The 24,262-nt window shown below is 39.8% G+C and overlaps 1 protein-coding gene and 1 pseudogene across 9 annotated transcripts in view; one reads left to right on the top strand and one right to left on the bottom strand.

Annotated features, from left to right (window-relative positions):
* The window catches only part of HECTD4 (HECT domain E3 ubiquitin protein ligase 4), a 230,032-nt gene that overhangs the window by 161,673 nt on the left and 44,097 nt on the right, over positions 1 to 24,262 (bottom strand). For all 9 annotated transcript variants that reach the window (XM_033220529.1, XM_033220530.1, XM_033220532.1 and 6 more), the window contains exon 2: positions 2,979 to 3,496. In XM_033220529.1, the coding sequence (XP_033076420.1) occupies positions 2,979 to 3,496 (518 nt within the window). The remainder of the gene's footprint in view (positions 1 to 2,978; positions 3,497 to 24,262) is intronic.
* Positions 3,512 to 24,262, top strand: part of LOC117090746 — a 63,470-nt pseudogene continuing 42,719 nt past the window's right edge.

Here is a 24,262-nt window from a genome sequence, read left to right as displayed (position 1 = left end):
TACGTGGAACTCTCTGCTGCTGGCTGTTTCTCATCATCCAGTGCCAAGTGTCACCTCTTCAGTAAGGCCTTCCCTGGCATCTCCAGCTAATGCTGCTCCCTACCTCCACAGTCATTCTCTATCAAAATCTCTCTCTGTCTTTTCATATAGTGAATATTCCTCTCTACAATGATCTTTTACCTATATTTGTTGCTCACTGTCTGCCTCCCTCACTCTTATGTAAACTCTGCAATTTTAGGCACGGTCTAACTGCTCTCCACTGTATCCCTACCATCAAGAGAATGCCTTCCATGCAGTAAGTAAGCAATAAGGTTTTGCAGAATGACTCACCCTGAGTCCATTCAACCGTAAGCTCTGTGAGGTAAGAAACCTAGAATCACTATATCCCTAAGACTGCACAAGATTCCCGTACATCAGAAATGTTCAATAAATGTTAGTTGGTTGAATGAATAAACATCTTCATAATAATTTTGGGGAATGGTTACTCTGTCTTTGAGAGCATCAACCAAAAAATTCAATAATATGCCACTAATAACTTTAGTAAGATGATCTAACACTGAAAAGCACATGACTTCTGAAGTCTAGAACAATATATTAGCAATAAAATGTAGGAACCATGTAAAAAAAAAAAAACCCCAAGAAGAATAAATAAATAAAAACATCCATTTCAACATTTCTGCTGAATGAAATTTAGACTCTCAAGTACAGGAAGTAATTTCAATAACTATCTTTGGTATAGACTGAATTTGGGTACATAATAAAAATGTGAGTTTTATGAACCAACGATTAATAACTTAAACTGTTTGAAACTAAAGAGTTGATAATTATTCCTAACATCCTAAATCTGTCTAAAGGTAGTACTGTCTAAAAGCAAATTTTCTCAAATGGAATTTTCACATTGATAACAGATCTCGGACTTGAAATTGTCTCTGCATATGCAGAAAATAAATCAATCCAATATAAAACCTTTACAAGGAAACTTATTTCAGTACCACACAATGACTTAGAATTAAGCACATGTCAGGATTCACAAACCACAGTTTCAGGGGATCTAAAACTAGGCTATGACAGCTTGCTCAGAGCAAAGAAACTTACAATAAATACTGGTGCCATTTTGCCTTAAAAAAAACCCTTGAGATTCAATCATTTGAAGGTCTACTTTGAAACTATAAAGAGAAAAACAGGGGAAGAAGACTTATAACTAAGAACTTCATAATTATTCAAGAAGAATTCTCCCACAAATGTTTGGCTAAAAGAAAGAAGATCCCAACCAAGGAAAAAATTCTATGGAAGACAGACAGAATAGTGACACTAATCTGTCAGGCTGTGGTCCTAACTATTCTCTAGGCAATTAGTCTAGAGGAAAACAAAGGTAGTGAAACTTCTTTCTCACAAACAGATGCTAGTGATCACATGGGTCACTGGGTAGAAGAATGTATAAAATTCCTAGAAAAGCAACTCCAGGCCTGGCGGGGTGGCTCATGCCTGTAATCCCGCCGAGGCCAGCAGACTGCTTGAGCTCAGGAGTTTGAGAGCAGCCTGGGCAACAAAGGGAAATCCTGTCTCTACCAAAGATACACAAAATTAGCCAGCCATGGTGGCAGGTGCCTGCAGTCCCAGATACTCGGGAGGTTGAGGTGGGAGGATCACTTGAGCCAGGGAGGCAGAAGTTACAGTGAGCTCAGATCATGTCACTGTACTTCAGCCTGGTCTTTGAGAGCAACACTCCATCTCAAAAAAATAAAAAAAGAGAATAGGCCAGGCACAGTGGCACATGCCTGTATCCCAGTACTTTCGGAGGCTGAGGTGGGCGGATCACCTCAGGTCAGGAATTTGAGACCAGTCTGGCCAACATGATGAAACCCCATCTCTACTAAAAATACAAAAAATTTAGTTGGGCACCTGTAATCCCAGCTACTCGGGAGGCTGAGGCAGAAGAATCACTTGAATCCAGGAGGTGGAAGTTGCAGTGAGCCAAGATCATGCCACTGCACTCCAGCCTGGGTGACAGAGTGAGACTGTCTCAAAAAAAAGAGAAAAGAAAAGAGAAAAGCAAAAAGAAAAGCAACTCTAAGCATATTTCCTATTGACAGTGGGCTGATGACTTGCACATGAAGAAAAGCATACTACTTTTTTTTTTTTTTGAAAGACAGAGTCTTGGTCTGTCGCCCAGCTTAGGGTGCAGTGGTGCCAACTTGGCTCACTGCAACCTCCACTTCCTGGGTTTAAACGATTCTCCTGCCTCAGCCTCCAGGTAGCTGGAATTACAGGCGCCCACCACAGCGCCCAGCAAATTTTTGTATTTTTAGTAGAGACAGGGTTTCACCATGTTGGCCAGGGCAGTCTAGAACTCCTGACCTCAAGTGATCTGCTCACCTCGGCCTCCCAAAGTGCTAGGATTACAAGCGTGAGCCACCACGTCCGGCCATATGTACTACTATCAAATCTGGATATATACTGAGAAATCTTCCAATTAAATTGATCAAAACAAGTATTAGGTCCAAAAATATAATTTGTGACCAATTTTGTGACTGAGTCCAGGTGAATAATAGCTCACTAACTTGCTGATGTACTTCTTATAGACAAGCATGAAAAATTAATACCTCTATAAATTTTTGACCATCCTCCTAGGAGAAGCAGACATAACATCCTCCGCTAACTACTTGATGTAAAACACTAACCATCTAAGGGACGATTAGATATGTCAAGGGTTGATTCTCCATTTTCTGCTGTTTAAGTTGTTATCATGGTATACCAGAAATAGAAAACGTGAACTTGGGTTCCAGCTCAGGCACCTGGTGCCAAGTTTGGCAAAAGCATCTCATGCACTGTCAAGGCGGTGAAATTCAATACTGAAAACAAAGAAGGACTTCTGAATGTTAAGACTTCTGTCAAATATACTTGGCCTCTTCTTCATTCACCCAAACCAGGTGGCAGTAGTCACAGGGTCACCAAATGATACATTCGATTTTCCTTACCTGGCACAAGCCAAAGCCACCAGGGCAGCAGCAGCATTTTCTTTTTGCTTATGTGGGATGTGTCGGCCTGTGTCAGAAGTCTCCTCTAGCCAAGAGCACAGCAAAGTTTCAATTCCATTGAGACAGTCAGCAGGCTCCTTGGTCAAGCTCAAAGGCTGGCAGTCACGAAGGCAGTTCAATAGCACCTCAGCAGTTATGTTACAGAGAGAGGGGTCTGTTCTACTCTGGGACTGAATAAGGGGGAAGACCAGCAGGAGCCCCATCCTTGATGTGAAGGGCGCTTGCTCAGGTTGCTGCAACAAGCCCTGGCGTTTGAGCAGGGCCAAAGTTTCCTCGTCACCTGAACTTTCCCTTTCATGCTGTTCTTCTAAGGCCAGCTGGCGCTGGGCATTCCACAGTCCTCGCAAGGCATTCAGGCGGTATTCCAGCAGCCGGGCATAGGCATTGCTCTGATTCCCACAAACAGAGCGCAAACGTTCTGCTAATTCCGATGGGTTCTTGGTCTCAAAGGTTAAAATCTAAGGAAAAAGACAATGGAGAAGTGAGTAAATACTACTTTCACCAAAGTCATCTAAGGAAGAAAATATGCTTAATGATATCCCAAAATAGTCCACGCCAAAAATTATTTTAATTACAATCAAATGGAAAACATGTACTGTAAAGCTATTTATTTGCTGATGGAGTTGTTCCCCCTTTGGCTTTTCTGTTAATGCTTCTATGAAAACTGGGATTAGACCTAATTGAAAGAGCCCAAATCATAAAAGAATATAGTTAAGTGTGAAAGTCAGAAATTAACTCCATAATTTATTTTAGAAAATTGAAGCATAAAGCCAGGCGTGGTGGCTCACGCCTGTAATCCCAACACTTTGGGAGGCTGAGGTGGGTAGATAGCTTGAGCTCAGCAGTTGGAAAGCAGCCTGGGCAACATGGTGCCTGTCTGTACCAAAAATACAAAAAACAGCCAGACTTGATGGTATGCACCTGTCATTGAGGCTACTTGGGAGACTGAGGTGGCAGGATTGCTAAAACCCAGGAAGTAGAGGCTGCAGTGAGTCATGATGGTGCCACTGCACTACAGCCTGGGTGACAGAGTGAGACCCTGTCTCAAAAAATAATACTACAAAATAAAGAAAGAAAATTGAAGCGTAAATCTTTAGTAAATGATCTTGAGTTATAAATGTTAAGTTTCTAGGCTGGGCGCAGTGGCTCAAGCCTGTAATCCCAGCACTTTGGGAGGCTGAGACAGGCAGATCACAAGGTCAGGAGTTCGAGGCTAGTCTGGCCCACATGGTGAAACCTCGTCTCTACTAAAAATACAAAAAAAATTAACCAGGCGTGGTGGTGCATGCCTGTAGTCCCAGCTCCTCAGGAGCCTGAGGCAGAAGAATCGCTTGAACCTGGGAGGTGGAGGTTGCAGTACGCCAAGATTGTGCCACTGTACTCCAGCCTGGGTGACAGAGTGAGACTCTGTCTCAAAAAAAAAAAAAAAAGTTAAAGTTTCTAACTCCTATTACCAGGTAGAGTACTAGTAAAAATGGAACCAACTTTTATCTCTGTTCTTCAAAACCTTATATATATATATTTAATAAATGATGGATTATTCATGGTTCTTTGGTTTTGAAGCATACCCCATTCTTTTTTTTTGAGATGGAGTCTTGCTCTGTCGTCCAGGCAGGAGTGCAGTGGCCGATCTCAGCTCACTGCAACCTCTACCTCCCAGGTTCAAGCAATTCTGCCTCAGCCTCCCTAGTAGCTGGGATTACAAGGGTGTGCCACCATGCCCAGCTAATTTTTGTATTTTTAGTAGAGAAGAGGTTTCACCATGTTAGCCAGGCTGGTCTCGAACTCCTGACCTCAGGTGATCCGCCCACCTTGGTCTCCCAAAGTGCTGGGATTACAGGCCTGAGCCACCATGCCTGGCCTCATACCCCATTCTTAATAGTGTTAACCCATTATTTTAATTTGTGACATGGTATAGTTTTATCCAATTCATAATAGATTGCTTTCTTGCCAAAACATACAACTATCAGGAGGCCTCCATTTTCAGCAGCTGGGGATAATAAAACCATTGTATTTTCTGTCAACTAAGAAAGGAACCAGCTCTCAAGATCAAACTAAATCTCAAACTAAATTTACAATGCAAAGAGTTTATGCACATAAATTTGACTAGATCAAAATGAACAGACTACTGTAATCAACAAAGGAGGGCACTCTAGGAGCAAGTACACTGAAACAGATTATCAGACAAAAGAGGTGCCTGGTTCACCGTAGACCAGAAAGTCAGGGTGGGAAGAGGCCTGGAACAAAAGCAAAGAAAATTCTGCCAGGTCTTTGGCACTGACATTAAGAAAGGTCATAGCGCAATTTATTTCCCTTACAAACTGGAAAAATACTTTCTTCTATCTCAAATTTTGCCTTTAGAAACTTGTTATTAATATTTTAGCCCAACAAAATAACAAGAATTTCCAAAGCAATGCAAACACTGTAATTGCCTTGCTTAGCTACATATGCAAATCACTGAATTGAAATGAAAAAAAAGTTCACAATTTAAAAACAGCACAAAAGCAAAACAAAAGGAGCAAGAAGCTAAAGAAAAACAAAGATAAGCTGAATTAGAAGCTGCTCAATTAGCAAAGGAGAAAGAACTGATAATTAGACAACAAGTATTATTGGCAAAGAAAGAAAAAGACATCCAAAAAAGAAGAAAAAAAAAAACATTACAAAGGAATGGCAAGCTAGGTGGGTGACATACACCTACACTCCCAGCTACTTGGGAGGCTGAGGCAGAAGGACTGCTTGAGCCAAGGAGTTTGAGGCTGTAGTGGCTATGATCATGCCTGTGAACAGCCACTGCACTCCAGCCTGAGCAACATAGTAAGGCCTCATCTGCTAAAAAAAAAAAAAAAAAAAAAAAGAATAGAAAAGGAAAAAGAAAGAAAGGCAAAAACTTGGAAACTCATCTAAGATCTGGAATCACTTTTCCAACAATGAGGCAGGGTAGGTTAAAATGATGGAAGAAGGCCAGGTGATGGCTCATGCCTGTAATCCTAGAACTTTGGGAGGCCAAGGTGGAAGGACTGCCTGAGGCCAGGAGTTCAAGGCTGCAGTGAGTTATGATGGCACCAGTGCACTCCAGCCTGGGTGACAGGGGGAGACCCTGTCTCAAAAAAGAAAAAAAAGAAATGATGGAAGAAGTAGAAAAACTTTGTAATCAGCTTGAACTAAAAAGCTTACAGTACTTGAATGAAATACATCATCTACAAAAGAAGTAGGAATGGCTGCTCTGGAAAAACAGAAGAAATGAATGAACAAATTACAAAAGAGAAACAGGAAGCTGGGGCTCATATGTGATAAGCATCTAAGAATACAGTGAAATAAACTGGCAGAGGTGAGTGACAACAACAACTGGTAAGAAGACGATCTGCAGCTACAAGTTAAGGCTATGAATCTCTTCCCTGCTGGAATGAATTCAAGATGGGAAGTTGGGAAGTTATTGCTAATTACATCAACATACATTCTTCTACTGATGTCAGGACAACCACCAAAGGTGTTACTGGCAAAGCAAAGAGCCTCCAAAAATTGGACCCTCATCAAAAAGATGACAAACAAAAAAAGTTTTTGATAAACTTTAAAAAGAACACTGCCTCAAGCAGACAATGAAACACCTTCAGAATGATTTTAAGGTTCATGCACCCACTTCACCCCTTGGACAATGAACAGAAGCTTTTTGAACAAGTGTTGAAAATATACCCAGTCAACACACCTGAAAGATGAGAGAAAATAGCACAAGCAGTAGCTAGCAGGACCAAGAAAGGCTGCATGAAAAGATGCAAGGAACTTGTCAAGATGGTAAAAGCAAAGAAAGCTGCTCAAGAGCAAGTGTTGGCCGGGCACGGTGGCTCACGCCTGTTATCCCAGCACTTAGGGAGGACAAGGTGGGAGGATCACTTGAGGCCAGGAGTTCAAGACCAGCCTAGTAGCGAGACGTTGTTTCTCAAAATAAATAAAATAAAATAAATAAAAAGAGCAAGTGTTGAATGCAGGCAGAGTTAAGAAATGACTTAATCTTTACTGGGTGTGTACTTTTATAATAAAACTGAAAATACTGTGAAAACAAACAAAACAACAAATTCCAATTAAAAAAATTAACTATAAGTATCTCAGTTAACTAATATGAAAAATGTTCATAGTTTTAAAAAAATTCAGTGCCAGCTTATCAGATCTGATGTAATATCAGGATGCCGTAAAATTTCAACCAACAACTTAGCAAAGAAAGAAACTATTGATAAACATAACTACTTCAATTAATCTAATGGCATTTTGTTGAGAGAAAGAAGACAACTTCCAAGCGTTATGTTCTGTATGATTTCATTTCTATGACATTCTGGAAAAAAGAAAACTCTGGTAAAGGAGAATAGATCAATGGTTACCAGAGTTTAGGGGTAAGGGTAGGGTCTGACTACACAGGAATAGTATGAGGGAGTTTTTTTGGGGAGGTTGAAGGAATTGTTCCCAGTTGTGGTAGTGGTTACATGAATTAACAACATGTGTTAAAATTCATAGAACTACACACCTCCCAAAAAAGGCCAGCTTGAATGTATGATAATTTTAAAGATTAAATAAAAGGAAAAAAAATTCCAACCAGACTATAGTTGTATTCAACCAGATATCATTGGGTAAAGATATATTGAAAATAATATTATTAAAAATTAAAATTAGAGATTTTTTTACTGAGGTGCTCCTTCTTTCTTTTTTTTTTTTTGACAGGGTCTCACTCACCCAGGCTGGAGTGCAGTGGTGCAATCTTAGCTCACTGGAGCCTCAACCTTCCCAGGCTCAGGTGGTCAATTGTCCCACCTCCGCCTCCTGAGTAGCTGGGACTAGAGGCACGTGCCACTATGCAGCTAATTTTTGTATTTTTTGTAGAGATGGGGGTCTCCCTACGTTGCCCAGGCTAGTCTTGAGCTCCAGAGCTCAAGCGATCTGCCTGCCTCAGCCTCCCAAAGTGCTAAGAGTATAGGCGTGAGCCACTGCGCTCAGCCACTTACTTAGTTTTCAATACAACCACATCAAACAAATAATGATTGATTAAATGTCCTTCACCATCAAGTAATATAAAACTGTATTTCCCTACCATTTTATTTAGATTCACCAAACACATTATTACCTTTCTGATTATTTTTCAGATGGCAGCAGATAAAATAACTCAAGTTCCTTTAAAAATGATCACATTTCAAGGGCAACCACCTGCCTTGAAGCTGTTATCAAACTCAAGAAAGTCGTATTGCCTATTTTCATTTTTTTTTAGTGCTATTCCCCCCAAAAATCAGTAACCAGCTTCCACTATTACAATCAATAAAGATTACTGAAATATTTTTCAATGATGTGGAAAATTGCAAAATTTTAAATTTGATCATCTGCCCAGTCATAAACATCTAAACAAATAATAAAGTTTTTGGCACTTTAAAAAAGCTTTTCGGTATTATTATTTCTTCCACCCAAAACAACTCTTTTATATAAAATACCTACCTATGTACTCAACATACATTTTTATTTGTGGTACACCGATCATCTACTTATGAAGCAACTACTAAAAAAATTCAATACAGTCTTTTACTGAACTCAAATGATGAACAACTCAGTAACATAAAACAGGGCTTTTTATTTTTATTATTAAACATGAGTACTTCTGAAATATGACAATTCATGGTACATAAAATGATGTGTATGACAGAATCTCTACCTCCAAATATTAACTTAATATAGCTTAGAAAAATGACATAATATACTCTGCATTTTTCTGACCATTCTATTTTTACAAGTACTCCAGTTATATTTAGCATTCCATTTAAAAGACAAGCACACTGAAAGAATTTAAGTTATAATATAATTAACCAAATATTATATAACATACACACTTAAATGACTGCTGTGTTTATTGATCTGGCAGTATCTAAAACACACTATGCTTTCAGGAATCCATTAGGCTACTCAGCGTTATCCATTTCAGTGGCCCCTTATGACAACTCAGAACTGTTTGCTATGCTGCTGCTTTTTTAGAATTCCAAAGTTTGAAGGTCATGGCCTAAAATCATTTTATAAAGACATCATACCTTTGGGTTTTTGTAAGTCAGCTATGGCACATCTATTCTGGTACTTATGAATATTAAATGATTTGTGTCAGATCCTCAGATAAAACCACTGCTCTTGACCACAATGTCATTACAAATTTAATATCTTTTTATTTAAAAAAGTAGAAAGCTATGTAAGGAAAAGGGAATATCTCTGTCGTCCTTAATCAGAAGGGTTACTAACTGTACTTTGGTGATAATGCTAACGTTACCCTAATTAAGGGACTGCCAAAGTAACTTACAGCCTTAATGTATTTTTTTTAATCACACATAACATATGTGTTTTGTTGCAGGTTTTTTTTTTTTCCTTTTGAGACAGGCTGACTCCAGCAGCCTTGCTCTGTCACCCAGGCTGCTGGAGTGCAGTAGAACTATCATGGCTCACTGCAGGCTGAGCCTCTTGAGTAGCTGGAACCACAGGCCTGCACCACCACACTCGGCTAATTTTTTTGTAGAGACAGGGTCTCGCTATGTTGCCCAGGCTAGTCTCAAACTCCTGGGCTCAAGCAATCCTCCTGCCTCAGGCTCCCAAAGTGATGGGATTGCAGGCATGAGCCACTGCACCTGGCCAACATAAGTGTTTTTAAACTAAGACAACAGTCATTCTGGAAAGTCTAATTGAATGTGGGTAAAATATTCTTTGTTGGCCAAATCTGGCTTTGAACAAGACTACAATATTTGATAGAACAGGGTGGTCAGGCCAGGTGTGATGGCTCACGCCTCTAATCCCAACACTTTGGGAGGTTCAGGTGGGAGGATCACTTGAGGCCAGGAGTTTGAGACCAACCTGAGCAACATGGCATGACAGTCTCTACAAAATAAAAAATAATTAGCTGGGTGTGGTGGCATGCACCTATAGTCCCAGCTACCTAAAAGGCTGAGGCAGGAGGATTGCCTGAGCCTAGGAGTTCAAAGCTGCAGTGAGCTATGATCACAACACTGCATTCCAACCTGAGTGAGAGTAGACCCTGTCTCTTAAAAAAAAAACAAAACAGAGGACCGATCAGATCATTTTAGCCAATTTACTATTTCCATTTTTTTCTGGGAAAATACTGGACAACACATACCAGCCAGCCTGGATGTGAAATGTGAAATGCCAACCTGCATTTCAAGTAAGTGTAGGAGTGAGGATAGGCATATAGATGCTTTTGAAGTGGTATAGAATATTATATATATGTATAAGGACATTAACTAGACTAATCATTAGCATAAACTACTATAATCCCGTAAGGATAAACATCGATTTCCATCTACTTTGTTGTACAGAATAGCAGAGAGACAATTCTGGAAAAGGGTCAAGTAAGAAGCTAAAATCATCTTCTCTTATATATTTGAGCATACTTCTGAAAGAAATAGAAATTATATTTCTAGGAATTTGTCCTAAAGCAATACTCTAGAAGTAAGAAATACACAGAGATATTCATTGCAGTATTGTTTATTATAATGGGAAAGGCAGAAGCAATCTCAATGTATAAAAGGGAAGTGTTGGGCTGGGCACAGTGGCTCACGCCTGTAATCCCAGCACTTTGGGAGGCTGAGGCGGGTGGATCCCTTGAGGTCAGGAGTTCAAGACCAGCCTGGCCAACATAGTGAAACCTTGTCTCTACTAAGAATACAAAAATTAGCCGGGTGTGGTGGTGCATGCCTGTAATCCCAGCTACTTGGAAAGCTGAGGCAGGAGAACTGCTTGAACCCGGGAGGCAGAGGTTGCAGTGAGCCAAGATCACGCCACTGCACTCCAGCCTGGGCAACAGAGCAAGACTCCATCTCAGGGGGGGCGGGGAGGAAGTATTTAATTAAATTATAACATCCCAAAATGGAATATTATTTTTATTTATATTAAATAAAAATATTTATTTTTTATTTATACTAAATTATTTATATTAAATAAAAAATCATTAAATTAAATTAAATCAGTATATTAAATAAAAATCATTAAAAACAAAATAAAAAGCAGTATCAAAATTGCATTTGCCCTCTAATTAGGAGTCTGTAAAACACACTTGTTCAATTTTGAAATTAGTGTTTGTGATAATAGAAACATGGATGTTATTTTTTCTCTGTTTAAAAAACAACAGACTAATGACAAGTTACATTGTTTATACAGAAGAAATTCTTAGAACTTCTGAGTTTCAAAAGACAAAAAAAAGAAAAGCAGTCATAACTAGCACTGATAATTTTTCACACACAAACGCTATCTTTAAAAAACTGGTAGTCAAACAAATGGTGACACAAGTACCATAGGAAACGCTTTCCTTATATCAGTTCGCTAGTCCCATCTGTTGTACTTTGGCAGCAGTTAATTTCAAATAATGTAGAGCTGATTATGTTTCTGGTTAGGATGGAAGACAGGATGGTACATGGGAAAGACCCTGCAGATATTGGAAACTATCAATGAATGATAAAACCTTTCAATTTCCAAAAGGAAATGATGCTTAAAACTCAGGGTCACTCAGGCTCTAAGCAGATGAATTATATTACTATACTCCCCAGTATGGGACATTAACCAATTCAATTCATTATATGAACCTGTCAGCACAAAAGGAATTTATACTTGGATTATTTCAAAGGAGATCCACTGGCTAGACTCGCAACCTCAATGTAAAACTTTTTTTTTTTTTTTTTTGAAACAGGGTCTTGCCCTGTCATCCAGGTCAGAGTGCAGTGGTGCAGTCTCGGCTTACTGCAACCTCCACCGCCTGGGCTCAAGTGATCCTCCCACCTCAGCCTCCTGGGTAGCTGGGACTACAGGCGCGTACCGCTATGCCTAGCTAATTTTTAAATTTTTTTAGAGGTAGGGTTTCATCATGTTGTCCAGGCTGATCTCAAACTCCTGGGGCTCAAGTGATCCTCCTGCCTTAGCCTTCCAAAGTGCTGGGATTACAGGCGTGAGTCACCATGCCCTGCCAATACAAAACTTAAAAGTAAACGCAGAATATTGAAACCCTCTCAGATGTCAGAATAGATGCTTAAACCTTTCTACAGATTTATTTTCTACCATTTTTCACAAAATGAAGACAGCAATCATAACCAAATTGAATTGCATGTTGCAATCAACAAAGACTTGAAAGCTCTCATGCGAGCCAAGTAAGTAAATCATGACGGGAGGGTGGAATTCTCTCTTACTAAAGCCCAAATCCAGGGTGGATCACTTATCAATTAAATTAGACCCTGAAGCTGCATGACCTTATCCAACTTGGAAATATGTGTTTATTCAAACTCACTTTCAACATCTCCTATTTGTAAAAAGGGTCTTAAACCTAACTGATAATGACGATATTAAATTCCACACTTCAATTCATGAGTTTTAGCCTCTAACTGGATGCCAAAACTGAAATGGACTTTGACTTCTTGCTAGATTTTTTTAGTTTTGGCTAAGCCCTGCAAAACTATCTCCAGCATATGGTGACTTTCCCAGATCTTCATATAACTCCTGGTGACAGCAGGATTGTCAGAATTGTGAGGACTCCAATACATAAGAAATTACTGTTCAAATTCTTTTACCATGAAAGTTCCATCTTGTTGTGGCCCCTGCCCAGTTTTGATCTTTTGTGCTGTCCCTTTGACCAGGGTTCTATTTTTCCATCTCCCTGCTCTTGTTGCCTGAATGCCTACCCAACTCAGTATAAATCCTACCTTTCAAAATTCAGCTCTACTCCATCAAGACCTACTTTGAGAAACTCTGACTTCCTCTCTTTCTCTTCCCCTTTCCAAAACAGTTTCTCTGAGTTTTCACAGTACTGTATACATACTTCTTATCAAAAGGTCAGCTACAAACTATAAGGAAAAGTGTTTTAGCTCTTTTAATAAGAATGTATTGATTTGTTTGGGGTTTGTTTGTTTGTTTGTTTTTTGTTTTTTTTGAGACAGAGTCTCACTCTGTTGCCCAGGCTGGAGTGCAGTGGTGCAATCTCGGCTCATTGCAATCTCTGCCTCCTGGGTTCAAGCAATTCTTGTGCCTCAGCCTCCCGGTAGCTGGGATTGCAGACATCCACCACCACATAGGGTTAATTTCTGTATTTTTGGTAGAAACAGGGTTTCACCATGATGGCCAGGCTGGTCTCGAATTCCTGGCCTGAAGACATCCGTCCACCGTGGCGTCCCAAAGTGCTGGAATTACAGGCATGAGCCACCACACTTGGCCTATTGATTTGTTTTTAATAAATGGTATCTACAAAGGAAGTATAGTGAGTGATGTACAGAGTGGTTCTTGGAAGTTGATCTGAGGCATCAAATCTATATCTAAAATTTTCTCCACGTTACAAAATCAGTTTTTCGTCAACATAAAATCTTGACGAAATAAATACAGATCATATACCTATGCTTAGAAATTAACAGAATAGAATTTGGAGGTTGGGTACAGTGGCTCATGCCTATAATCCCAATACTTGGAAAGGCCTAGGTGGTAGCATCGATTGCTTGAGCCCCGGAGTTTCAGACAAATCTGGGCAACACAGTGAGACCCCATCCCTACTTTTTTTAATAAAAATATTTTTTAAAAATCAAAAATTTGGAGGACTGGCCAGGCGCAGTGGCTTACGCCTGTAATCCCAGCACTTTGGGAGGCTGAAGCAGGCAGATCACCTGAGGTCAGGAGATCGAGACCGGCCTGATGAACACAGTGAAACCCCATCTCTATTAAAAATACAAAAATTAGCCGGGCATGGTGGTGGGTGCCTGTAATCCCAGCTACTTGGGACGCTGAGGCAGGAGAATCCCTTGAACCTGGGAGGCAGAGGTTGCGGTGGGAGGTTGCAGTGAGCTGAGATCGCACCACTGCACTCCAGCCTGGGCGACAGAGCAATACTTTGTCTCAAAAAAAAAAAAAAAGGAAGATGTAGGACTAAACTCTTCAAAATGGTTGGAATACTATTGTTGTACATTTTATTATTAGGAGTATTTAGAGAAAGAAGCTATTTCCACAAAATTTCTACAGACTAACTTTATCTGTTAGTTGCTTGAATTACATGCTTAATGTAAAGACTAATATAGTGCAACATATTCACCAAATGTTTGGCATAAATATATTATGTTAAGAAAATCACTGTTAACAATTTTTAATACAAAACTAAAATAAATTAAAAAAGGAAATTATACAGCTCTGATACGTGTAACACTTACCACACTCCACTATGATGTTATTTATTTACAGTTTGCCTTCCCTTTCAACTGTGAGCCCCAAAAGGGGGAGACCATGTCATACTCATATTTGTGTCCTCAGAGCTGAGCACAGTGTCTTGCACATAAATGTTTGATAAATTAATGAATGAGAAGATAAATAAATTCCAAGAATAATCCTCTTAGGACTTACACCTGGTTTCCACTGTACATCTGAGTAATCCTCTCCCACTTGGACTCATTTTACTTTTGCCTTCTGGAATGATGGAAAATAATCCTCTCTCTTCCACATAAGAACCTTTTAATTAAATGAAGAAAATACATGTGGTGAGGGGGAGGGAACATCAGAATATGATTTAGAGCAGCTGTTCTCAACCCTGGCTGAATATTAGAATTGCTTTGACAGCTTTTAAACAAGAGTAGTGAGTTGGTCCCACCCCAGTCTGGTTACCTCTGAATATCTGAGGATGGGGTCTAGGCATTGGTTTTTTTGGTTTTGGTTTGGTTTGTTTTTTCTAGGATGGAGTCTCTCACTCTGTCACCCAGGCTGAAGCGCAGTGGCGTGATCTCGACTCATGCAACTGCCGCCTCCCGGATTCAAGTGATTCTCATACCTCAATCTCCCTAGTAGCCGGGACTACAGGCACGTGCCACCACGCCCAGCTATTTTTTGGATTTTTAGTAAAGACAGGGTTTCACCATGTTGGCCAGGATGGTCTCGAACTCCTGACCTCAGGTGATCCTCCTGCCTCAGCCTCCCAAAGTGCTGGGATTACAGGTGTGAGCCACCACACCCAGTCCAGCATCAGTTTTTAAATCCCACAGGTGAATCCAATGTGCAGCCAAGATTTCAAACCACTGAGTTGGGGGAACTAGGTTCTACGCCAGCCTCTGCAAAGAACTCTCCCTCCCCTTAGGCATTTTACTTCAGCTCTCTCAGTCTGTATTTCTGCATCTATAAAATGAGGGCAGCACCTCCCTTCATCTTATACAGTTGTTAAAATCTAAGGATATCATGTACAGGCAATGCTCTGAAAAAGTTGAACCTGCTAAATAATTGTTATGACATTAAAGATACTATTTCCATGTTTTAGACCAGATCACCAATAAGAAAGACAATTTTTCCTGATGGTCATAGAACAAAGACCTGACTAGACAAAAGCTAGGAGAGTCAGGGGTGGCATAAACGAGGTTTGAGTTAAACACAAGCTTCACTTGAGCCAACACTGTTTTCAAAAGCTACTGCAATCTTAAAATGCATCAGTAGAATTCCAGTGTCAGGGACAAGGGAGGTAATAATCCCATTTATATTCTGCAATGGTCAAACTAAAACTGAAATATCCTGTTCGGATCTGAGTACTTCATTTTAAGAAGTCATTAAGAGACTGGAGTGTGTACAGAAGAAGATGATTTGACTAATCTGGAAATCATGTCACATGAGAAATGGTTAAGGAACTGGGGGTGCGTGGCCTACAAAAGAGACGGGTGGGAAGGGGGAGCTGTCTTCCTAAGACTGAAGGGCTGTCATGTGGAAGAGGAAGACCTATTCTCTATTATACCAGAAGCAGAAATAGGAAGTTCCTGGTATGCACAAAGCATAATAAAGAACTTTGATAATATGTCACTCAAACAGTGTGCATCAAAATCCCTGGATGTGCTTACTCTATATAAAGATTCCTGGGGCAGGGCGCAGTGGCTCACGCCTATAATCCCAGCATTTTCAGGGGCTGAGGTAGGCAGATCACCTAAGGTCAGGAGTTTGAGACCAGCCTGGCCAACATGGTGAAACCCCATCTCTACTAAAAATACAAAAATTAGCCAGTCCGGGTGGCATGAGCCTGTAATCCCAGCTACTGGGGAGGCTGAGGCAGGAGAATCCATCGCTTGAACCCAGGAGGTGGAGGTTGCAGTGAGCCAAGATCGCACCACTGCACTCCAGCCTGGGCAACAGAGTAAGACTCTGTCGCAAACAAACAAACAAAAAAAAGATTCCTGGAATCCATTTCTAAAGATTTTTCCAGAGGTCTAGGATATTACCCTGGAATCTGCATTTAAGCAAGCTCCTTGGGTGACTTTAAGGACTCCTTTTATAAAAAAAAAAATATAATATTTATTAAAGGTTTGTTGTAACATAATTCACATACCATAAAATTCATTCACCTAAAATATAATTCAATGGCCTTTAGTATAATACATTCACATTTCAGAACATTTTCATCACACACCCCCACCCTACCGCAAAAAAACAAAACCCTGAACCCATTAGCAGTCACTCTCCATTTTCCCCAAATCTCCCAGTCCCTATTCTATTTTCTATCTTTATAGATTTGCCTATTCTTTACATTTCATATAAATGGAGTCACATTATGTGGGGTCTTTTGTAATTGGTCGCTTTCTCTTAGTATACAGTTTTCAAGGGTCATCCATATTTCAACGTGTGTCAATATTTCATTCCTTTTATTGCTGAATAAAATTCTGTCCTATAGCTAGATCACATTTTATTTATCCATTCATCAGTTGATGGACATTTTCATTGTTTTCATTTTTTGGCTATAATGAATAATGCTGCTATGAACATTCATTCACAGGTTATATAGACATGTTTCCATTCCCCTTGTGTAAATACCTAAAAATGGAATAGCTGAGTCATATGTTAACTCTGTTTACCAGCTAGAGGAAATGATAGACTGTTTTCCTAGCTGGCTGCACCATTTTACATTCCCACCAGCAATGTATGAGGATTTTAATTTCTCCAAATCAATGGTGCCACTTGTTACTATGTATTTCTGATTATAGTCATCCTAGTGGGTGTGAAGTAGCATCTTCATGTAGTTTTAACTTGCATTTCTCTAATGGGTAATGACGCTGAGCATCACATCTTTTAATGGGTTTATTGGCTATTTGTATATCTTCTTTAGAAAAAAATTATCCTTTTTGAGAAACAATGATATTGCCAGATTAGTATGGACAATAGAGGCCAGACATGGTGGTTCATGCCTGTAATTCCAGCACTTTGGGAGGCCAAGGAGGGAGGACTGCTTGAGCCCATGAGTTCAAGACCAGGGCAACAGAGCAAAATCCCTGTGTCTATTAAACAAACAAACAAACAAAAAAGCACAATAATGCAAGGGACAGAAACACGTCAAATGTTTAAATCCACAAGTTCGTACTGTTACAAAAAGGAAAATTATCATTGGAGGATGTTGGCAAACCAATTCATTATTTTGAAAATTGCTTAATATAAGCAGAAATTTATCCTGATTTCTCATATGTATTCTACACCTAGGTAAGCAAATGGCTGATGAGAAAAAACTTCACTTTAAATAAGTGGGGCCAGGTGCAGTGGCTCATGTCCATAATCCCAGCACTTTGGGACGCCAAGGCTGGTGGATCACCTGAGGTCAGGAGTTCAATACCAGTCTGGCCAACATGGTGAAACCCCATCTCTACTAAAAAACACAAAAATTAGCTGGGTGTGGTGGTGCGTTTCTGTAGTCCCAGGCACTAGGGAGGCTGAGGCAGGAGAATTGGCTGAATTGGGGAGGTGGAGGTTGCAGTGGGCCGAGATCATACCACTGCACTCCAGCCCAGGCGACAGAGCTAGACTCCATCTTAAATAAATAAATAAATAAACTGGGAGAAAATCTTCACAATCTATACATCTGACAAAGGACTAATATCCAGAATCTACAATGAACTCAAACAAATTAGCAAGAAGAAAAAAAACAATCCCATCAAAAAAGGGACTATGGACATGAATAGACAATTCTCAAAAGAAGATACACAAATGTCCAACAAACCTATGAAAAATGCTCAACATCACTAATGATCAGGGAAATGCAAATCAAAACCACAATGCCATACCACCTTACTCCTGTAAGAATGGCCATAATTGGCTGGGCGTGGTGGCTCACGCCTGTAATCCCAGCACTTTGGGAGGCCAAGGTGGGCAGATCACGAGGTCAGGAGTTCAAGACCAGCCTGGTCAACACAGTAACCCCCGTCTCTACTAAAAGTACAAAAAAAAAAAAAAAAAATTAGCCAGGCATGGTGGTAGGTGCCTGTAATTCCAGCTACTTGAGAGGCTGAGACAGAATTGCTTGAACCTGGGAGGCAGAGGTTGCAGTGAACAGAGATCCCGCCATTGCAGTCCAGCTTGGGTGACAAGAGCGAAATTCCATCTCAAAAAAAAAAAAACATTGGCTGGGCACGGTGGCTCATGCCTGTAATCCCAGCACTTTGGGAAGGGCAAGGTGGGTGGATCACCTGAGGTCAGGAGTTCAAGACCAGCCTGGCCAACATAGCAAAACCCAGTCTCTACTAAAAATATAAAAAGTAGCCAGGCATGGTGGCACAGGCTTGTAATCCCAGCTACTCGGGAGGCTGAGGCAGGAGAATTGCTTGAACCCAGGAGATGGAGGATGCAGTGAGCCAATATCGCGCTACTGCACTGCAACCTGGGCAATAGGGTAAGACTCCGTCTCAAAAAACAAAAGTAAACAAACAAACAAAAAATCAACCAATCTCAGTGTGTGTGCCTTATTTAGACTCTGATTCAAAGAGCCGTTTTAAAAAATTAGCACAATTAGGCTGGGTGCAGTGGCTCACGCCTGTGGGAGGCCATGGGGGGTGGATCACAAGGTCAGGAGATCGAGACCATACTGGCTAACATGGTGAAACCCCGTCTCTACTAAAGATACAAAAAATTAGCTGGGCGTGGTGGCGGGCGCCTGTAGTCCCAGCTACTTGGGAGGCTGAGGCAGAAGAATGGCGTGAAGCCAGGAGGCAGAGCTTGCGGTGAGCAGAGATCACCACTGCACTCCAGCCTGGGCCACAGAGCAAGACTTCGTCTCAAAAAAAAAAAAAAAATTAGCACAATTATAAAACAATCAGAAATTTGAACACTGCCAATATATTTAATTATATTAAATAATTATTAATTTTAAAAGATACGATTGTGGTTGTTTTAAAAGAAGTACTCATCTTTCGATATATACTTAAATATTTATAGATAACATGTAATGGATTTACTTCAAAGTAATATGGGAATAACGTGGGAAAGACAGAAGTAGGTAGAAGTACAATTGAAATAAGATTAGCCACGAGCTGATAATTGTCAAACTTGCTGATGGGTACATAAGGGTTTATTATGTGACCTCACCTACTCTTACATATTTTTATAATTTTCCAACTTTGTTATAATAAGTTTTTTAACAAAAGCTTGTCAAAGACAAAATAGGGTATATTGAATGATTATGATCACTGGCTGTGATCAAGAAGAAACTGGTAGCCTTTTATGATAGTTCTTGTAATATAAATGACATACAAGAATTTTTTCTTCCAATGCTAGGAAGCTATTAAAATCAGCAGCCTTTTAAAACAGGCCTAGCTAAATCACTTCAAATTCACCGCTTAGTTTTGCAGATAGAAACTTTGAGACTCAAAACTGTTTATAAACAACTAATATTAATTCAGTTTTCTCAGAAGTAAATATATTTGTTTAAATGACTTACCTCTAAGGCACAGAAATTAATCAAATGAGAAAATGCACTTAAAACTTTTAAGTGGCAAATGCAATTCACCTCTAAGGTCCAAATACTGTTAGTATGAGCAATATTTTTATTATCGAATGATATACTTCATGAGACAAGGGGGAAAAACATTTTCTGGGATTAACAGCTAACATCTGTTCCCTCAAAATAAATGCACAAATATACTATCTAATTGAGCAGAAAGGTTAGAGTTATCAGAAAGAGAGAAACAGAAAAAAACACTCTTACCGATCTATGTTTAACCAAAAAAGATTTGGTATGATGGCATAGAGTAAAACTACAAATAAAGAAAACAGAAACAAAGGAGTATGCCAATTCATGTAATGAGTGCCAACGAATCACTGGATTATTTTCTAGAGAGAAGAAAGAATATGTCCAGAATATATTAACTGGTTGATGGATGAGGCAAGTGAAATAATAGTTATAATGCATTATCTACAATATACGCATAAACTTAACCAAATCCCTCAACTTCATTACTACAGTATTCAACACTACAGTATTAACAGTTTTACTTTCTTATTAATGTACTCCATTGTTTCTTGTTTTTGCATTCCAAACTAAATTTTTACAAATTTGCACTAGTTTTACATAATTGCTTAGTAAAAATCTCCTGCTGGAAAAATGTTGACAAGAATGTGGAGCAATTCTTTGACACTCCTGGTAGAAATAGAAATTGGTGCAAAAACCTTGGAAATCAATGTGGCATTATCCAATTACGCTGAAAATGCATTAAATTAGTTTCCTGCGCCTACTTTAACAAATCACCACGAATTTTGTGGCTTAAAACAACAGATATTTATTCTCTCACAGTTCTGGAGGCTAGAAGTCTGAAATCGGTATCACTGGGCTGAAATCGAAGTGTGGGCAGGGCTACACTCCCTCCAGGGGCTCTAGGAAAGAATTCGTTTCTTGCTTCTTCCAGCTTCTAGTGGTTGCCAGCATTCCCTGGCTTGTGGCTGCATTAACTTTAATCTTTTCTTTGTGTAATCTCTTCCTGCCTCTCTCTTGTGCAGACACTTATGATTGCATTTAAATACTGATGATTCCACATCAAGACCCTTTCTCCATATGTGTTTGGCCATTCTTGCATTGCTATAAATAAATACCTGAGGCCGGGTGCAGTGGCTCACGCCTGTAATTCTAACACTTTGGGAGGCTGAGGTGGGCAGATCACTTGAGGCCAGGAATTCGAGACCAGCCTGGCCAACATGGTGAAACCCCATCTCTACTAAAAATACAAAAATTAGCTAGACGTGGTGGTGCGTGCCTGTAGTCCCAGCTACTCAGGAGGCTGAGGCGGAGAATCGCTTGAACCCAGGAGGCGCATGTTGGAGTGGGCCAAGATCACACCACTATACTCTAGCCTGGGTGACAGAGTGAGACTCTATCTCAAAAAAAAAAGAAAAGAAAAGAAAGAGAAAAATGACATACCTGAGACTCAGTAATTTATATAGAAAAGAGGTTTAACTGGCTCACAGTTCTGCAGGCTGTACAGAAAGCATGGTGCCAGCATCTGCTTGGCTTCTGGGGAGGCCTTAGGGAGCTTTTACTTGTGGAGAAAAGTGAAGTGGGAGCAGACATCTCTCAGATGGCAGAGTGGAAGCAAGAGAAAGTTACAAGGAGGTGCCACATACTTTTAAAAAACCAAATCTTCTAAGAACTCACTCACTAGTGAGGACAGCACCAAGAATACGCCCCTATCAGGCCCAACCCCCAACACTGGGGATTACAACTCAACATGAGATGTGGTGGGGACATATATTCAAACTACATCATCATATAGGATAATATTTACAGGTTGCAGGGACTAGCCTACAATCCATCAATCCACTCCTAGGTAATTCCCTATAGAAAGTCTTGTATATGAACACCAGATGACAAGAACAAGAATATTCATAGCAACACTGTTTATAATATCAAAAAGTGGAAACAACCCAAATATCCACCAACAGGAGAATGGGTACACTATGCCACAGTTATATAATCCAAAATTATGCAACAGTGAAAATAAATGAAGCATAGTGACACATATCAACACAGAAGAATCATATAACACATGCAGGGTCCAGGAAAATGCAAGTCCCAAAAAAAATACATGACATATTACATTTATATAATAAAGTCTTAAAATACACAAAACTAAAATAAGCCCTATATTGTTTAGGGCTATATGCATCATATGATAAAATAATAAAAGCAAAAGAAAAACAAAATTCAGAAGGGCAGTTTCCTATGTGAAAGAGAGGGAGAGTTGGTCTTGTACAGCTGAGCAGGAGCTTTAAAGGTACTAGTAAGGGTCTATATCTTAAATGGATGATAGGATCACAGGAAAACAAGGGGTGTGTGTGTGTGTTTGTATGTGTGTATATTTAAAAGGGCTACCCAAAAGATAGAGATACACAAACATGCATATTCACATCCACTCAGACCTTTTAAATACAGACAGTCCCTGACTTATGATGTGCTTACATCTAGATAAATCTATCGTAAGTGGAAAAATATAAACCGAAAACACTTTCAGCTGGGCATGGTGGCTCATGCCTATAATCCCAGCACTCTGGGGACCGAGGCAGGTGGATCACCTAAGGTCAGGAGTTTGAGACCAGCCTGGCCAACATGGTGAAACCCTGTCTCTGCAAAATATACAAAAATTAGCCGGGCATGGTGGCACACACCTGTAATCCTAGCTACTCAGGAAGCTGAGGCAGGAGAATTGCTTGAACTTGGGAGGCAATGGTTGCAGTGAACCAAGATTGCACCACTGCACTCCAGCCTGGGTGACAGAGTGAGACTTAAAAAAAAAGAAAAGACACTTTCAACTTACAGTATTTTCAATTTATGATGGGTTTTTCAGGATGTAATTCATCATAAGTCAAAGAACATCTGTATATAATTAATAATAAAAAATTATAATTCCTATTGGTTATTATTCTAGTACTGGAAAGCAGACTAAGATCACCATCCCCACTGCTGATAAGCATGAAATGGTTTCTCTAGAGATGTGGCTCTATCACTGTATAATGAAAGTATTCCCAATGCAAGGTGTGATAAGCCCAAGTGCTTCACATTTTTAGGAAGTATGAGCTGATGCACAAGCTACACTTGGGGTGATGCTGCAATCAGCTCTGCCCTTCTGAATTTTGTTTTTCTTTTGCTTTTATTATTTTATCAGAGCTATTGCTTGTCTGAGGGACACTGAAGCCTAGACCAGGGGCTCTCCCATTAAGGTGGGAGGGAGAAACTGTCTTCCAGGTGGCATCTGGCAAGGTCTAGAGATATTTTTGGTTGTCGCAAGTACAGAGAAGCTAGTGGCATCTAGTGGGTAGCATCCAGGGATGCAGCTAACATCCTACAATGCACAGGACAGCCCCATAGCCAAGAATGATCTGGTTCAAAATGTCAATAGAACTGAGGATGAGAACGCCTGGTCTATAGTGACCCCCTGATAGAGTGTGTGCAGTAAGGCTAACTATTGCCATCTGACATTAAGTACAACAATACAATCTGTCATAAAAGATATAGAAAGCCCCTGTTTGCAAAATTTATCAATCCTCAGAATTGTATACAGGAATGATTATATTCATATGCTGAATTTGACAAATTTTACATATGATTATTAGGTACCAAAAGGATTCTGATAGATTGCATGCTCATCAAGGGTGGGGATTTACATTCATTCATCTTTATACCTTCTGCATTAAACTCTCAATGTGTCTTGAATTGTTCCTCCTGAAATAAGGCACAGAACACAACACCTGGCACATGGTAAGCACTCAATAACATTTACTAATATTATTTTTTTTAATATTTTTCAAATTAACTTTAGACTCTTGTCAGTATAGCTTACAGCTTTGTCTATTTTGTTCACCAATGCATCCCAAGCGCCAGAGAACCTGGCACATAATACGTGCTAGACAAATATTTATTGAACGAGCAATTGATTAAAAATGCTACCTGTCAGTGCACATACATTAAAAATGCTACCTGCTAGTGCACATACATGCTCCCCCAAAACAAGACAGTAAACTACAGAAGGAGCAACAGACACAATAAGGCACCACTTCCAAATGCACTCCCAGGTCAGCATTTCTATTTGAGACTTCTGACCCTTCACCTTTTTTTTAAGATCAGAGGCATTAACCTGTGCCTCTAAACCTGTGGTTTGTAACTGTTGGGCTGAATGTGAATATGCACCCAGTGACTACTCAATAAAAATTCCCAATAACTATGGCTGCCCTAAGTCCCTCTAAGAAACATGAGAAATGTTACCTATTTTATGCCACTGAATCTTACCCTTCCTGTCAATTCCTGCTCACAGCTGTGCCTAACTAATTAAAACTCCCTGGAAACCTCGTCTATCGCTTTACTGGTTATTTCTTCTGCTACATGAAAAGACTCTACTTTAGAATTCAAATCCATCTGTCTCCCTCAGTCTGCAAAGAACAAATGTTCAGAAAAACTAACCAACTAGCTAAAATTA

This window comes from Trachypithecus francoisi, unplaced genomic scaffold, assembly GCF_009764315.1.
Source record: "Trachypithecus francoisi isolate TF-2019V2 unplaced genomic scaffold, Tfra_2.0 Lachesis_group11, whole genome shotgun sequence".
NCBI classification, from domain to species: domain Eukaryota; kingdom Metazoa; phylum Chordata; class Mammalia; order Primates; family Cercopithecidae; genus Trachypithecus; species Trachypithecus francoisi.
This window is presented reverse-complemented; position numbering and strand designations above follow the sequence as displayed.